This window comes from Protopterus annectens, chromosome 1.part0 (genome assembly GCF_019279795.1).
Source record: "Protopterus annectens isolate FY-2018-M chromosome 1.part0, PAN1.0, whole genome shotgun sequence".
Classification (NCBI taxonomy): domain Eukaryota; kingdom Metazoa; phylum Chordata; order Ceratodontiformes; family Protopteridae; genus Protopterus; species Protopterus annectens.
The window spans coordinates 1097277696-1097295524 of NC_056725.1; the positions used below are offsets into that span (position 1 = coordinate 1097277696).

At 36.2% G+C, this 17829-nt stretch overlaps 1 protein-coding gene across 1 annotated transcript in view; it reads left to right on the forward strand.

The window, feature by feature from the left end:
- Nucleotides 1–17829, forward strand: part of SIM1 (SIM bHLH transcription factor 1) — a 410929-nt gene that overhangs the window by 274603 nt on the left and 118497 nt on the right. Inside the window, exon 8 of the mRNA XM_044071142.1 lies at nucleotides 16360–16507. Coding sequence (XP_043927077.1) covers nucleotides 16360–16507 — 148 coding nt within the window. The remainder of the gene's footprint in view (nucleotides 1–16359; nucleotides 16508–17829) is intronic.

The following is a 17829-nucleotide window of genomic DNA, read 5'->3' on the forward strand; positions in this document are numbered from 1 at the left end:
TTGGAAATAGTCTGATAGGTAAAATCATTGTTCAATAGTCGTAGCATCTGATCTGCATACACTTGCTTATCTATCACGACAATGCCCCCTACCTTGTCAGCAGGTCTTATCTCAATTGAATGCATTTGCTTTAATTCTGACAAAGCATAATATTCCTCTCTGATTAAATTGTGAAAAGTATTAGGGAAGTCATTTCTAGTATCTAGCATTTCCCTCAGTTCTCTATCACACACACATCAATAAAAGTGTCAATAACCGCATTGCTTGGTGGAACAAATATGCTAGGTTTTTTAAAAACATTCATAGTCTTTTGGGAGCTACTGCCAAAAATAGTTTTTAGTGTCAAAGTCCGACCAAAAAGTTTAAGGTCTTTAATAACTTCAGTTAAATCAGCCTTCCTTGCTGGAACAAAGCTTAGCCCTTTATTCAAAAGTCTCACCTGGTTTTCTGTCAATGAGTGAGATGAAATGTTGAAAATTAGACCTTCCTGAATCTTTTCCTGTCCTGGCCCTCTGCACTCAGCGGTCTCTGCTGACTGTGGTTCACGGAACATCCTCTGATGGGCAGAGGTTCCTGCAATAAAAAATGATTCACATTATCCACTAGACCAAGGCCACTCAGCAAACTATTAAGGGCTGTCTGCGAATTCCTCGTGTCCTTCGGTTTCACTGCTGCAGTACTACTAACATCTGGTTGCATTTTACTTACTATAGAGCCAGTTACTTGCCTTACAGAACTTTTTATGGCACCAGCATAGCTGTTAGATGCATCGCTGCTTTTGTATGCATAGGATTAGCCAAAGTAGGTGTGTCGCCGAAGCCTTCATTCAAAATGACATCGTCATGATGTTTAGCATGTGTAGGTTCCGATTGAACCATTCGAGTTGTCTGTCTCATCTGACTCGTGGGGGGATGTTCCCTCACCCAAGAAAATACGTTCCCATGCTGAAAATCATTAAAATCTCTATTAAGCTTACGTGTTTTTACGATTGAGAGCCTTTTCTCATAATTTACTATATTTTCATGCAAAGTCTCAAGTTTAGTACCAACCAGTTGTGTTGGATAGTTATCTACGATGTTGCCGTAGATTGTATTGATGTCCTTGGACAATTCTTCTTCTGGACGAAAAAACTCAATTAATAAGTATAAATACTTAGAGCTACATTCCAAATTAATGACTTGCCAATGCCTAAGAAGTTCAATATAGGTTTGCCCATAAGTGGGCATAGTTAGCACATGCAACCCTCTAGGAACAAGGTTCTGCTGAAGACAAGCCTCCAGGTGGAAGCGTTGCCACTGGAGACGTTTAAACTTATAGAACTTATTCTCCAGATCTCTATAGACGGTGTTAAAGTCATTTAATTGCTCAAAGTTATTATCATAAGTTACATCCAATGTCCTCAACTCTATATTCAACAGGGGGTTTACATCAGTTGATAACAGCCCATTCAGGGGTTCTGTAGATGAAATCTTGAAGCCATTGTTAAAATTCATATCGCTATTCAGCTCAGTTGCAATAGTAGTAGTGTTTCCTTCTGCCATGTTGCGTTAAGAGAGGAAAAGAAATTAGTATAAACAGGCGCAGAGTCCTCTCTGGGCACAAAACTGTCAGTGGAAAATAAGGAACTACAATTGTAAAGAAGCACCGACAGTACCACAGCTAGGAGATTTGTTTAAGTTAAACAGTACAAACAGTACACAGGTTAGCGCTTTCAGGGATCTACCCCCTCATCAGACATGATACATGATACAAGCAATTACCCTAATCACTGTTAATTGAAAAGAAACACAGTTGCCAATGCAGAATAAAAATATAAAACTAAATAATGCAATAAGAATATCTTACATCACACATTCCTTGTCCAAGCTAATGATACTGTTAAAACATGCATAGAAAAAATACATACAAAAACATATTAAAAAAAAAAAAAATATATATATATATATATATATATAAAATATATCTATGAAAAATGTGTACAAAATACATCTGACTTGATACCAATGAGTATATGTACTAATACATGTGCCTTGCTAAGAGTATATAGGTGTAATATAAATAGTGAAAAATATATAAATTAATGCTAAAATATACTTGTGTATTTACATACACATAAAAGCAGCATATAGACATGCATAAGTATAAAAATATAAAAAAATATATATATATACTGGATGTGCCATTCAAAAAACTCAAAGCCTCAATGGTCGAGCTTTTAAAAACGATTTAAGTGACACCATTTGATTCAAACCCGGAGGTTTATCTGCATTAAATCATATGATCCATCTCTGTTCAGCAGCTTCTGTATCATTGGATAAATTAACCCATCTCTGTTTCTCCGACAATATCTGTAAAACTAAAAATTTGTAGATATGTTCTGGTCCTGTATTCTTAGTGTGCATGGCAATAGCACTACTTTCTTTAACGTTTCTGATGTCTCTATAGTGTTCAAGGATCCTATCCTTTAGGCGTCTATTAGTCTTGCCTATATAGAAACTGTAGCATGCTATACAATATGCAAAATAGACAACGTTTGATGTAGTGCAGTCAGCATAAACATTACTACTGTAGCTAAAATTCCTATTGGGATTTGTAAATGTGCTGCCATTATGTATGTGCTTACAGGCTGTACAGTCTCTACACATATATGTACCCAGTCTGTCAGACTTGTTATTGGTATTGATTATGGCACTTCTATAGCATAATTCATTTCTTTGGTCCAATGGGAACGTACTTACGTATTAACTAATAGTATGTATGGTAGATATATTGACTGGTACGTCAAATTTGTGGATGATGTTTTTTTTGTTGTGGAATGGTCCAGAGGCAGAGCTGAATGCATTTTTTACCTACCTCAATAACACCACTAGATTTCTTAGATTTACTTCTAAGTACTCTAGTACTGAAATTGACTTCTTGGACGTCAAAGTGAGGAGAGATGACCTGAACCACATTAGAACTAGTCTATTTAGGAAGCAGGTCTGGAAGAATACGTTCCTACACAATACTAGTATGCATCCTAACCACACGAAGGTAAACATTATTAAAGGCCAAGTATATAGGATCATGCGACTGTTTAATGATGATGATGAATTACAGACAGCACTACATCAGCTTAAACTAGAATTTCTAGATAGGGGTTATGATACAAAAACTATTGATAGGTGTATTGTAGATGGTTGGAGTAATAGGGTGTATAGATGTAGACCCTACTTTGATGCACGTACTACAGGTGAGGTGGATGGACAAGTTATTGACAGACAGGTGGTCACACATAAATACAGAGGTACAGACAATGCACTTAGGATGCCACTAACATTTGCAAGCAACATAAATGTAAAATCAACACTATGCTGACTGCACTACATCAAACATGGTCTATTTTGCATATTGTATAGCATGCTACAGTTTCTATATAGGCAAGACTAATAGATGCCTAAAGGATAGGATCCTTGAACACTATAGAGACATCAGAAACGTTAAAGAAAGTAGTGCTATTGCCATGCACACTAAGAATACAGGACCAGAACATATCTACAAATTTTTAGTTTTACAGATATTGTCGGAGAAACAGAGATGGGGTAATTTATCCAATGATACAGAAGCTGCTGAACAGAGATGGATCATACGATTTAATGCAGATAAACCTCCGGGTTTGAATCAAATGGTGTCACTTAAATCGTTTTTAAAAGCTCTACCATTGAGGCTTTGAGTTTTTTGAATGGCACATCCAGTATATATATATATTTTTTTATATTTTTATATTTTTATACTTATGCATGTCTATATGCTGCTTTTATGTGTATGTAAATACACAAGTATATTTTAGCATTAATTTATATATTTTTCACTATTTATATTACACCTATATACTCTTAGCAAGGCACATGTATTAGTACATATACTCATTGGTATCAAGTCAGATGTATTTTGTACACATTTTTCATAGATATATGTTTTATATATATATATATATATATATATATATATATATATATATATATATATATATTATTTTTTTATATGCATGTTTTAACAGTATCATTAGCTTGGACAAGGAATGTGTGATGTAAGATATTCTTATTGCATTATTTAGTTTTATATTTTTATTCTGCATTGGCAACTGTGTTTCTTTTCAATTAACAGTGATTAGGGTAATTGCTTGTATCATCATGTGACTGACTCACATATTTAAGGGAGTGTGGAATTTCAACAGTTGTCTGATGAAGGGGTAGATCCCTGAAAGCGCTAACCTGTGTACTGTTTGTACTGTTTAACTTAAACAAATCTCCTAGCTGTGGTACTGTCGGTGCATCTTTACGTTTGTAGTTCCTTATTTTCCACTGGCAGTTTTGTGCCTAGAGAGGACTCTTTGCACCCATTATCATATGCTGCTGGTTTGCTTAGATATGCCTAATTATGCTGTTCAGTACTAATAAAGTATGGCATCAGTGTGAAGTACTGGAAGTTTATGTTACTTAATACTGTTATTTGTTCTTTATTTTGTTTAAGAATGTGCATCAGTGTAAAATGTTTCATCTTTAGTAATTAATGTAAGGTAAAGGGTAAAGTAAGCTGCACATACTACACCTAGAGTACGTGGTAACACTTTTCAATCTTACTCACTAACACTGGCTAATCTACAATGTATGTACTGTACCTGTGTACTATGTATGCATTCTACCCCACAAATCTATTAATTACCTTTATTTTTAAATTCATATTTTTTGTTTGTTCTCTCCACTGTAACTGTTGATGTGCTGCATACCACTGTAAAAACATGTCTTTTGTAATTTGTGTGTATACTGATCATGTCTAAATATCTAAATGTATCTGTAATTTTTCTATGTGGAGCTTTTCTCCCCAGGCCTCTGATGAAAAAGGGCCTTTTCGGCTCAGTCAGACACCCCCGGTTAACAGATGTAAAATAAATAAAATAAATAATACTTTTGCTTTGAGTATGTGTTATTTGTGTGTGTCTGTGTTTGTGTGTATATGTGTGTGTGTGTGTGTGTGTGTGTGTGTGTGTGTGTCTGTTTATATCTCTGCACATGCACATGTGTGTCTGGGCAGGTGGGGAGGGGAGCATAGTTTGTGTCACTGTATCTACAAGTGAATTGCTGAGACCCCGTCATTCCTCACTTATATTCAAATGAAAGTGCACTATGTGTCTTGCAGTCTAGGTATGAGGGAACTTAAATTCAGGTGAGCTGTTTACCTGCAGCACTGTTTAAGGTATTAATGATACTGTTGCTGTGGCTAATGAGAACTAAACTCTGCAACACTATTAATCTCACAGCTATAAACTATTTACGAAAAATGCATTAAAATGAAGTGAGCTATAGAGCCCTTGCTGTGACTCATGAAAACAGGGTTTGCACAATGGGAACAGGTGCTGGGGGAACTGGCCAGGGGAGATTGTGTTCAGGGAGAAGTGGGTTTCCTGCTTGGCTGTGACACTCAGTACAGGCTGGGGAATTGTTGCTCAGGGGGGCAAGCATGAGAACCGAATGCAGGCCGCTCATCCAAAGTAGAGGGTGTGCATGTGACTGCATGTGAACACAAGCCGCGCTGATGTCATGGCATGCACTGTCAAGGGGTAGAATTTACATAGGGAAAAGGTGAAAAGTATCCCCTGCCATCAGTACAGAGACATACTGGGATGCCCATGTTTTCTGTGGAGATTGAGGATGAACACTGAGGTACAGCAAAAGCAAATGCTGGGGACTTGTAAACAAACAAAGTTAAACTGAGAAGAAAGAGACACTATTCAGCATTGCTTTTCAGTTAAATCTGCATTTAATGAATTTCTGCAATGTTGGAGAGTACATAACACAACTTCTACCTACAACTCCATCGCTCTCGATTCTGAGCAGTGATCCCCACTGTACTTTTGAAAGACATGAATTAAAAACTGCATTATCAAAATGACAACTAAGTAGTGTGACAGTATCACAATGTTGGAAATGACAAATATGTAGTTAGACGCATGTTGTTAGGTATACTGATTACTACAACTGTCCTACCTTTGATTGCAGATATTACTATATCTGATTAAATTCCAGGCTTCCAGAATATGATCTGTTCATTTAAATTATTTATTATAATTAGTTAGCCTGAATGTGTCCTTTTCTCTGATGAAATGTCAGTATAGTTCTCTACTTTCAATATTCCCTGGGATCTGCGAGGGTGATTTTTGTGGATATATGTCTTCTAGATAGAAGTAGGAGTTGGGAAGGGAAAGAAGCGCAGCAAAAGCAGGGTTATTAACCTCTGGTAATAATATCAGAGGTACATTCATTAAGTGTCAAGACAGACGTGAAATTGGTGGAGTTCCTAGTGAACAAGAGGCTTGAGCAGGAAGAGAGGACTCTACAAAAGAGTGTGTGTGGGGGGGTGTGACTTACAGAACCTGAGCCTTATAAGGAAGAGATCAGTGAAGCATCGGTAAGGGAATGATGAGAAAGAGGGATTATATCACATGTGACTGTCAAGCAGAGTGGAGGCAACAAACCGGAATATATACGCTATCAGATGGGCAGATTTGTGATTTACTGGAATGGAAAAGCAAATAAGGAAGAATTTCGACTGAGTGATACAGACTGCAAGTAATAAGCTATTATGGGTTGTAGTAAGTAAAGGATAAGAAAACCAGCGTGTGTGTGTGTGTGTGTGTGTGTGTGTGTGTGTGTGTGTGTGTGTGTGTGTGTGTGTGTGTGTGTGTGTGTGTGTGTGTGTGTGTGTGTTAGAAGAAATAGGGAAAATAGGAGGTCTGCTTAGCTGAATGAAGAAATTACTGGAGCATAAGTTGTAAGAGTGCAACAGACAGGGGAGATGGAGGTTAGAAAAAAGGCCATTACAGCTGTATGGATGGCAGAGTCAGTATATGATGAAGTGTTTGGGTTGAGAGAGGTTGTAGATGGGCACGTTTTTTTTTATCTACCTGAGGCTCTGACCAGAAATGTTACCATTTGACTAAGGTATAAAGGGTATGAGGAAAGCAGAGAGCAGACAAAATTAATTAATACATTTTAACTCTTTTTTTCAGTAAACAGTGAGGAAGCAAAGTTCTTTCTAAACAAGAAAAGTATAAGACAATTAGTCTTTTATCCACCTCTGAGAATGTTGATATACTGAATGTTTTGCTAAAAGCTGGTCAGATAATGTTAGTATACAGTCATATAAACAAAAGCACAAAGACATGGCTTCACACAGTGATGATATTTGGACTGCTTTTTAACATCTTTTACTTTTTCAGCTTTCTAAAACTTTAAACACATGGCTCTATCAAAACTAAAATAAATAAATACAAAATTCAGCAAAAACAGCTCTGTAGTTAATATGGCATAAAGCTCTGCTTTGTACAGACATTTTGGTTTTACAAGTATGAGTGATTAACATCCCCTCTTGACTTAATTATAGTTTTGTACGTATTTGGTAGTATATTGGTGAATACAGGAGTGGGTGTTGAGTTTTTCAGTAACTACTGAAAGGGTTTGTCCATCATGATAGCTCAGTGCAGCTGGGAAGAAGTGACAAAGAAAGAAAAAAAAATCCATTCTGTTTCTGCACATGTGGTATGAATAACATGGGCTGGCCAAGGATGAAATTGGAATGCAGTCATCACCATCACATATTGTCTTGATGGTCTGCCTAGTAATATATAAACAGATATTTGGAAGCTATGGACTAGCACTTCTGTTCTAGTAACATCAGAAATGGTGATTTTTAACTGGTCTCAGTTTTGCCAAACAGTGCAAAAAAGGTTTGATAGAGAGGATATCCATGCATCTTCGAATTTTACCAGGTCCTAAGCATGTGGAGATCACAAGCACAGAAGGATATTTATTGTAAAAAGTACAATGCCAGCCTGTGGAGTAAATGAGTATTATACAATTCCTCCCCTAAAACGTGCACGCTGATTGGCCAGCCCAACCAGCGTGCCCGTTGTAAATCCCTCAGTATACTAAAGGAAAAAGGTCCGGTCGCCCGGACTTTTTCCGTTAGTATAAAACACTGTCTTGCTATGTTAAAAGAGTTTAACATAGCGACACAGGTTTAAAAAAAGCAACGGAGATCTCCGTTGCTTTTTTTAAAGCTGTCTCGCTATTTTAAACTCCTTTAACGAGCGACACAGTGTAAAAAGCAACGGAGATCTTGCGATCTCCGTTGCTTTTAAAGTCTCGCTATATTAAATGGGTTTAACATAGAGACAGCTTTAAAATAAGCAACGGAGATATCCGTTGCTTATTTTAAACTGTCTCGCCATGTTAAACCCATTTAACATAGCGAGACAGTTTTAAAAAGCAACGGAGATTGCAAGATCTCCGCTTTTACTGTTTCGCTATGTTAAATGGGTTTAACATAGCGAGACAGCTTTACAATAAGCAACGGAGATCTCCGTTGCTTATTTTAAAGCTGTCTCGCTATGTTAAACCCATTTAACATAGCGAAACAGTAAAAAAAAGCAAAGGAGATCTTGCGATCTCTGTTGCTTTTGCCCACAGCTCTGATGTACTGCGTAGGCATGCGCAGTACATCAGAACTGCCGCAGAATACCAGACAGCTGCAGAAGGGCAGTAAAGAGGCATTATACAATGCCATTATTTAAGAAAAGTAATTATTTCTTTTCTTAAATTATGTCATTGTATAATAGCAATAACCCACTTCTGGGTGTGGGTAATGCTGGATTTACCCACGGTTGGCTTTGTTTGGTCCCTCGGGCTTCACCCTCGGGACCAAACCACGCCAACCGTGGGTAAATCCGGTTATTGCTATAATAACTAAAGACTAAGCTCATACAGAATGCAAAGCTTTTATGTTACTGATGTTTTATTTTGTCATTAACTAGGGTCTGAGATATGATGGAACAATTACATATTTTAGCCTACAGGGAAACAAGTGAAACCAAAATGTTCAGAGTGTGTCCTGAGAGTGGTGTAAATAATCAAGTGGACAATCTCAGTCTTGCTTGCATCTGGAATAGGAAATGTCTTAATTTAAGAGGGAGATGACTATCAGGAAAGCTGGAAGTACTACTTAGCCATTGTTTACATTTCAAAAAATATCAGCATAAACTGTGAGGCTGTAACTTTGGTAACTGATATGGACATCTGTCACCAGTGGTACAAATAAGGTGGTAGGATCATTGGTGAATGCTGTGGGTTGACATGATGTGGCTTTGATAAGGTACCATTGACTTCTAATGGCCTGAAGGGAAATTATAAGGCATGTTTAGATAAATATTCCTTTGATACTGTCCTGCACCAAACAGGTAAGGTTAGGTCATACCTTTTCTGCATCCGTTGACATTTGTACTGTTAGTATAGAATACATGCCTGCATCCACCAAGTAGGCATCACAGACATGATCCCGGACTGAGAGGCTTTTTGAAAATCCACTTTCTCTAAGTAGTGGTGTCCATATCTTGTATAGTCCCTTACCAAAATTTTTGCAAAAATATCCCAGTCTGAATTGTTAGGTGACACATGCAAATAAGTTGTTGTTGTAAAGAAATCATTGCTGGTTCTGGGTAAAATTGTAATGCTGGCTTGATTCATGTTATAGTATAAAATGCAGAGGCTTAACAACATTAATATTCTTAATTTTTCTAGAGAATATCCATATAAGCCAGATTTACACTTAAGGCTTCTTGCTAAAATGTGTATGACTGTCTGTTCTTTGCTTAATAATATCTAGTCTAGCATGTTGGTTTATCAGTATGCATTAACACTGTGATTGCAAATGCAGACTGCTTTACCTATAATGTTATAAAACCCACAGAAAGTAAAAGGCAGCATAAATGTGTTTACTTGCTCATTATTTGCCTATGTTTTTATTGGTTTACAGTCAAAAGGTCGACGTTGACATGTCCGACAGCCACCTCCTTGACCATGGTAGGAGCGACAGTCGGAATGTCGATGTTTATGTGTACATCCATTTAGAAGGACGTACACAGGGCAGGGATTCACAGCATTGATATGAATAGGGGATTTATAAACTATGGTCAACAGAATTTGTCGACTTTGTTGCGTTGACCATACAACCCACCTAATATGTATGAGTCGACGTTATTTGTCACTGAAATCACCGTTCGCGTAAGTGATTTTCATGCTTTTGATAGTAAACCATTTTTATTATATTAGGTATTTGGTCAGCAACCCTACCTCTTAATTACAATAATTTTTGCCAAAGTACTATTACTGTTCTCTCAAATTACTTCTTACGCTGGAGGTTTTGGGTTTGAGTCTCAAACAAGAGCTAATATTTTCCTTTTACTTTTATGATTCTTACCCATAAAGACATTTATTTACACAAAAACTACTAAACTTAAAACAAATAACATAAGCAAACTTCCACAGATTATTCTTGCTTTTGACATCCCATGACTTTACGTTACAGTATTTGATACAACTGCCATTTTATGAGAAAAATAAATGCAATCAGCAAAGTAAGAGATTACCCTAAACATTTTCCTTCATATCTCACTGTTTGATTTGCACTTGACAAGTGTTTTCTGATGCAATGATTTTAAACAAAATTAAACAAGTACATTCTTGCCTGCTGTAAATACTCTTTGTTAACAGTACAACCTACAATTTATATTTAAAATTAGTTTAACTGCTCTTGAATAAATATCAGGGGCAACTTCTTATAACATCAAACGAAAGGTTTTATTTACTACAAATAAAGTAATTTACTACATAAACTTCACACTTAATGTCCCTCATCATACATGCATTGCCTCATAGACTTGCAGTCGCAGAAGGCAGTGATTTACAGAATTCTGTACACAAAACCTCTGGTCCAGCCACATTCAACCAATAATTTAATTTCTGGCCTACTACAGTCTGATCAACTTGACCTTGTGAATAGTCTAACAGTTGAGGGTTGCTAGCATACCCCTTGACTATCCCTGCTTTTGCAGAATGTCCCTGATTTTTGTCATATTTTTGCCCTGTCCATCATAAAAAGTATGCTTTTCTGGTAAATCACAAAGGATACAGTCAGTAAGTAATGAAAGTCATTAGAGTTTCATATGTTTTATAGTTCAGCAAATATGTGTTGAAATAAAATTTGTTATTCTATTAACTTTTTAAGCAAATTAGAATAATATTTAAAAACTGTCTGTTTTTTTTTTTTTTTTACCTTTCTCCCCCATTATTTCTGGCTTTGTCTAAACACTGCAGTAAGTACATTCAATCCCAAGACTGCAATAATAAACCAGTGCATAATGAAGATGGTTAGGAAGTCATCTAGTCATGGTAGCTTTAGGTAATAGCACCTTTTAATGCCATTTGTACAAAGAATGTACACATACAATCAGTGCTTACCGCAGTTCTTAAGTGATGACAACACATTCATGGCCACATAGTTACAGCTGTATTACTTTATTGAGAATTATTATTACTTATTTAGGCAAAAAATCTATTGTATTGGAGAAAAAAATGCAATAAAGTCAAATATTTAGAAGGAAATAAAAAAAACATTCATTTATTAAACAAAGCAAATACAAAAGTAACTTCCTAATTAATCATATGTTGGATTTTGCATAGGAAGTCACAATAAACCTGACATCTTTTGCTATCTTATTTGTTACCTGGATACATTCATCCCAAGTTCATATCTTCAGCATTAATACTGGAGCTGCTAAGTGCCTTACTCATGCATGTCTTGTGCTAATGAAAGGTGAAATAATCAAATCCATCTTTTAAGGGCTCATCTTATTATCAAGCTGTTTTCTTTCCATGATGTTCTATGTTGGTGCAGACTGGCATACTTTTATGTACATTTTTAAATTAGGCAAGAAGAGAATTAAGAACAAAACATTTGTATTACTATCAACGTTCCTGTTCACCACAGTAGTATAATGAACGCAGTTATGCTCTTATATCTGTGGTCTTAAGAAGCAGAAAATGTAGAACCTGTAAAATGCCATCAGTATGTTATTTGTTGCAGGGATACGTGTCGATCATTCAGCAGTACTTTTACTGAGTGCTGAATGATCAAAAGAAAAGGAGCCAAGTTTCTCTTTTGTAGGGGGTATGCCCCTGTGCACCCCCACCTGGGGTGACACTTCCCACACTCCACTATTTAAACATTCCTACTATGAGGTTGCACAACAGTGGGGAAAAAAGAAGCTTAGCTTGGGGAATAGATGCTGTAGGAGGTAGACAAGTGGCATAATAGACTTTTGTATCTTGCTTGGCTAGTGTTCTCTTAACCTCGCATTACTGTATGCTTTCATTTAACGAACATGGTTAAGTTCAGAGGTTCTTACTAAGACCATTGAGAAGTGCAGTCACCTAATACGTGTGCCAAACTAAAAGTGTCTCTGTATTAAGTTGCTGCTGTGATCATGATTAAAACAAATCCGTAGTGGGGTGTAGTTCAGTGACAATGCAAATGGTGTTGTAAAAACTTCATAGTTCACAAGGGTAGTGCCATGATGCTATTTTTCACTTCTTCATTTCCGTAATTTTCTGTTTATTATAAAATACAGCTTAAAACATTTTAAGTAAAAATTCTCAAAATTTTATGCCTTCAATTTTATGCAACTGAATCAGAACTCCATGGAGATATGGTCAGCATATTTGGCTAGCATACATCCTTTGGATGAGAGGTTAAACCAAGGACCCATCTGGTCAGTATGTATACCACCTAGGGTCACCCCTGAAAAGAGGATACTGACCTAGTGGGAATAAACTGATCAACAGAATAAATAAGTAAATGAATAAATATTTCTGCTAGTTTCAGTAGGGACCTTCATGTAAATATATAGTGTTATGAGAAGTATATGTCTAGAGCAAGCTGTGGCTACCAAGGTGCAGTAGAAGATTACCATGCTCATGGCAGAAGCAGATCTGGACACCCAAAGAGGTTATTATAAAATGGAGTCATTTAGCTATAAAATGTTGCATTTTATTAATATAGCGCAAGATCAGAGGTCTACAGATGATGGTCTCCATAGCATCCTGAGCAATTCCCTGTGCATTGTGCAAATGAGTGTTTCATGAATAGTTTCATTATGCGCTGCTTTTATATCATATCTCGGTTACTAAGACTGTCATTTCAGCATACTGAGTGGCAAATGTCTGAATTATATGGTGGTCTGTGAATTATGTGGGGGTCTGGATTAGGAAGTTTGGGAAAAATCTGTACAGAACTGACATATGTAATTATTTTTCATTAGAGATGTGGCAATGATGCTGATAATGTGTTTTCAGACACACACACACACACACACACACACACACACACACACACACACACACACACACACACACAGAGCAGACATTAGTTAGGGGTAGTATTTCACAGACAGACTGTTGCTTGCTTTCAGGGAGGAAATATTACCATAAAACACTTGGAGTCTTCCTAGATAAAACAGCCTTAGGGCACAGATTTAAAATACCAACCAGGCTGGAAGAGGAATACTCAGCTGGACTAGACCAAATGCAGTAGGGGGAAGCTTGTTAAAGGATTTAAAAGCTATATGAACATCTACCAGTGTCAATCTATTCCATCCTTCGGAATTGTTAACTAGTAATGTGGCTTTTTCCACTAAGAATTAAGTGTCAGTAAATCTTATTCATTTCTTGCATGTTAATGGACTCTGCATAAGACTGAGGAGCATTCCGGAAGAAACTCTTCCATAGTCATTACATAAAAAAAAGAAAAAGAGAGAGTCTGCTTCTCAGGGACATAGTGAGTTAGTGTTTGAATGATTATGGCTGTGTTTGTTCAACTACTGAGCAATTTTATAAGTTAGTAATAGCCAGTTCTATTCACCCTTTTAGACAGTAATTGGTGCAGACACAGCTATGCGTTTGTTAGCATTTTCTGAGTAATTCTAAGTTAGGTATTTTATTACTCAACTGTGAAAGCTTGTGCTTGGTTGATGATTGAAGTGAATGACGTAATTACACAGAACTGGTGAAATATAACTGTGGATATCCATTCTTTGAAGGGGATGCTTGGCTATAGCTACCATAAACTAATTCAACATGCTTGGCTTCTTTTAAGAGTGTCCAGTGATTGTGACCAGGGAATACCAAACTAACCTAACTGGTGGCAACATGGTATCATGAAAGCAGAAAGGGGCCATATCTAAAAGGAAATTATTAGTCCGTCCTGGAATTCATTGTGTGTATGTGTCAATGTGAAATACTATAAGATAAGGTTGAGTTACTGTTGGTAAGGTAACACTGCACATCACTGAGCTAGTAGTGAAAATGGTAGAATCCTGGGAAGCTACTAGCTATAATTCTGATCTGTAGCTATACAGTGTGAAGCTTATCTGAGTGTGGCAGGCAATGGCTATAGCATAGTTAACATATGCTGCTAAGGCTATCCCTGAGACACTTCAAGTAAACTTGTGCATACAGTCAAGACTAGAAAAGATTAGGTTTGGCAGTATACTGAGAAAACTGCTGGGTATGTGGTGGTATAAATGGTGGATTCAGTAGGTGAAAGGTCAACCCATGAAATGGTTATGTTGTATAGTTTCTGTATTAGTGTTTATATGATATGGGGACTCAGTACTCTAAAATATACATAAGTGGCTGACCAAATGTTCCATTTGACAATAGAGGATAGACAGACAGACAGACAGCTGGGTTCTGAGTTCTGTGGTAGTCTATAGAGAACAAAGGTAGTGGTGTAAGGACTATAGGATAGATGGTGCATTATAGGAATGGTCAGAAATGCAGGAAAATGCATGTATTTGCCTGCTGATAATTGTACGACATGACAGCAGCCCCTGTGGCTTCCTGTACCCATGACATCACCTTGTGAAAATGATACCATCTCCACACAGTGATATATATATATATATATATATATATATATATATATATATATATATATATACTGCAAACTGAGATAATGAGATATGGTACTGTGGTCTGGCTATAGGCCTCTATGTTATCTGTTCTGTCTATGTATGAGGGTTCTGTGATGGATTCCCTATGTAATCACACTGGAGATTTGGACCTTGTAAAATGGCATCAGTGCATGAAGTGTACATGTGCATCCAAGGCAGATTCATATATTGTAGGCATTTGTCTAAGCTTTTATCTTATTGATTACTTACAGCCCCAGCCTTCAGGGAGGTGAAATAGCCATTGGCTGTTCATATGTCGTACCTCTCTCTGGCAGTGTTGTAGTTTGACCTCTAAAAGAATCTGTTTGCAACACTGCAGATAGGAAATCTCCTCCTGTTTCAGTGAACAATTAAAATAGGCCATTGTTAAATGTGTGGGCTTTGGTGCCAGTACAAATAGACCAGTGTCATACAGCAGTAGAAAATATGGTGCATGTTTCTGACATAATTGCTTGTATCAAGAGTTGACTTATAATTTGGTGTTCCCACACCATAGGGCCACCAACACCAAATAATGCTTTCTATTTATAATCAAAATTATAAGGCCTAAGACAGGAAAAGTTTGAATGGATAACGGGCATAGATACTTTTGTGTCTGACAGAACGTTTATTCAGACTGTATACGTGTGTGTGTGTGTGTGTGTGTGTGTGTGTGTGTATCGCTTTGTAAATTAAGCAGTAGAGATCCTTACAGCAAAGTAGCATTTTCAGCTGTTCTCAGGTGCTGCAACACTGTGCACGTATCCATGGTTGTGTACAGAGCATCATCATTATTTATAATTTCTGTCTTCCAGTGCAGAAAATGTTAACTGTATGATTCTTTCAGAGGTGAGACATCTGTTTATTTATTGATCTTTCTGACTGGCTTGATATCGTTTAGTTGTAGAGATATAAAATTCATAATTAAGTCTAACATTTCTACTAAAAACTGTACTATATTAGTCTTAAAAGATAATTTATTAAATACATATTGCATATTTATAGAAATAAAAAATGTATTAATTGTAGGTAATGCAGGTCATTTGCTAAAGAAAGCTTCATCACATTTCTATGGGGTTTAAATTTTTTTTATGTCCACTCAGTCCAGAAGAGGATGTTGGGCATTAGTAAAAACAGCAGATGTAGTAGGTTTTGTGACATTTTTCTTATGTTGTAATGTGGTCACAAGGCATAGCCGAATGATTTATGCATGGCAAAAGTGTATCTGTCCTTCCTATGCCATACCTTATAATGTGTTTTTATGATTTTTGAGTGAACTTGTAACTTACAAAACTTGATTTATAACTACTTTCACAAATAACATTTCTTAATCTTGGGAATAATGCAGAAGTTATGTGACGTGATTTGACTGAGCAGGTCATCAGATTTTAAAACACCTTTGTTGTATGATCATTGTTAATAATCTAGGCAACAGGTATATAGCAGTAATAAATTGCTTATTTAATCATATTCTTACAATATGTTTCCCTATGCAGTACTCGTGAAAGGTCAAGTGACGACAAAATACTATCGATTCCTTGCCAAGCATGGAGGATGGGTTTGGGTTCAGAGTTATGCTACAATAGTTCATAACAGTCGATCTTCTAGACCGCACTGCATTGTCAGCGTAAACTATGTGCTCACGTGAGTACTTGTTATATGTGGGTGAATGTGTTTGTTTTGATATATTTGACATTGTAGTTACTTTTAAATAAATGAAAAATATAAGCTTCCAAAGATAAATATTTTTACTTGTGGTGATACTTCTTTTACTCTTAAGGGCATGTTTTTTATGATGTCTGGTATAGATAGCTATAGTTTGGGGAAATCATTTTCTTAAAACAGATTCCCTACTGTGTTTAATTGAGATCCTTGACTGTGCATAAACATTTAGAAGTATAACTGTTTTCCCACCCACACATCTGGAATAATCCCTAGAAATAAAATATGTTATGCATTACACATCTAACAATGTGTAATGTATAACATTTATTAATTTTCATTTATTTTGTATAATTTCTCTCAAGACAGAAAACACAATCTTTGATTCTACAGTTTTTAACACATGGTTATATTTTAATTATCTATTAAATAACCTAAATCACTGTTGTTTAGTTTTTGTCTAACAGATGAAACTGATTTTTTTTAATTTCATTAGTATCTGGAAATGTTGTTCTGATTTCCTTATGTGATGTAATAAAGAATGAGGAAAAGGTGTGGTATTCAAATCCAGCTCTGTGAGATGTAATTTGTTCTCAACCTATCAACCTTTTACTTCAGTCATTAAACCACATTTCTGTTGTTTCCAAATTGCCTATGTATGTCTAAAAATTCATGAATGAAAACATACTTAGCAGATGAAATCTCATTAAACTAATCCTTGATGTGATTCATACTGCTACTAAAGGAGCAGTCCTAACAGATTTGATGATAGTTTTTTTCCTCATTATTCCTTTAATTTATTTTACTTATCACTGATATGCTATTTTTTCCTGATGACAAAGTACTGATGTTTCTCCTCTTTATATAAGAGGTGAATTATCTAGCCACACTGCATGTCTTTATTTTCACTGATTCTAAATATTTTAGACAATTTATTTTACACTTAAGAGAGGGAAATGTACTAGAGTGGAATGAGGCTAGGTGCAAGTTTGGACTGCAGGTTAGAGACTGCTTTCCCTACTAGGTATAGATGACAGAATATAGGCAAAGAAAAAGAGATAGTGGAGTGCTAAGTGAAAGAGTAGTGTGTGTTGTGTTTAACTGACTCTAGAATAGAAGTTGTTGTTAAAAAAGGATAATAAGTAGGGCATATAAAATATTGTACGATAGGTATAAGAATCAATCAGAGGAGGTTAGAAAAGATTTGGAAGAGAGAGAATGGAAAGGCAGTGTACAAAGGAATCATGGGAATATGTCTTTATAGCTCTAAATTATGCTACAAGATCCGTAAGGTTTAGGACTTT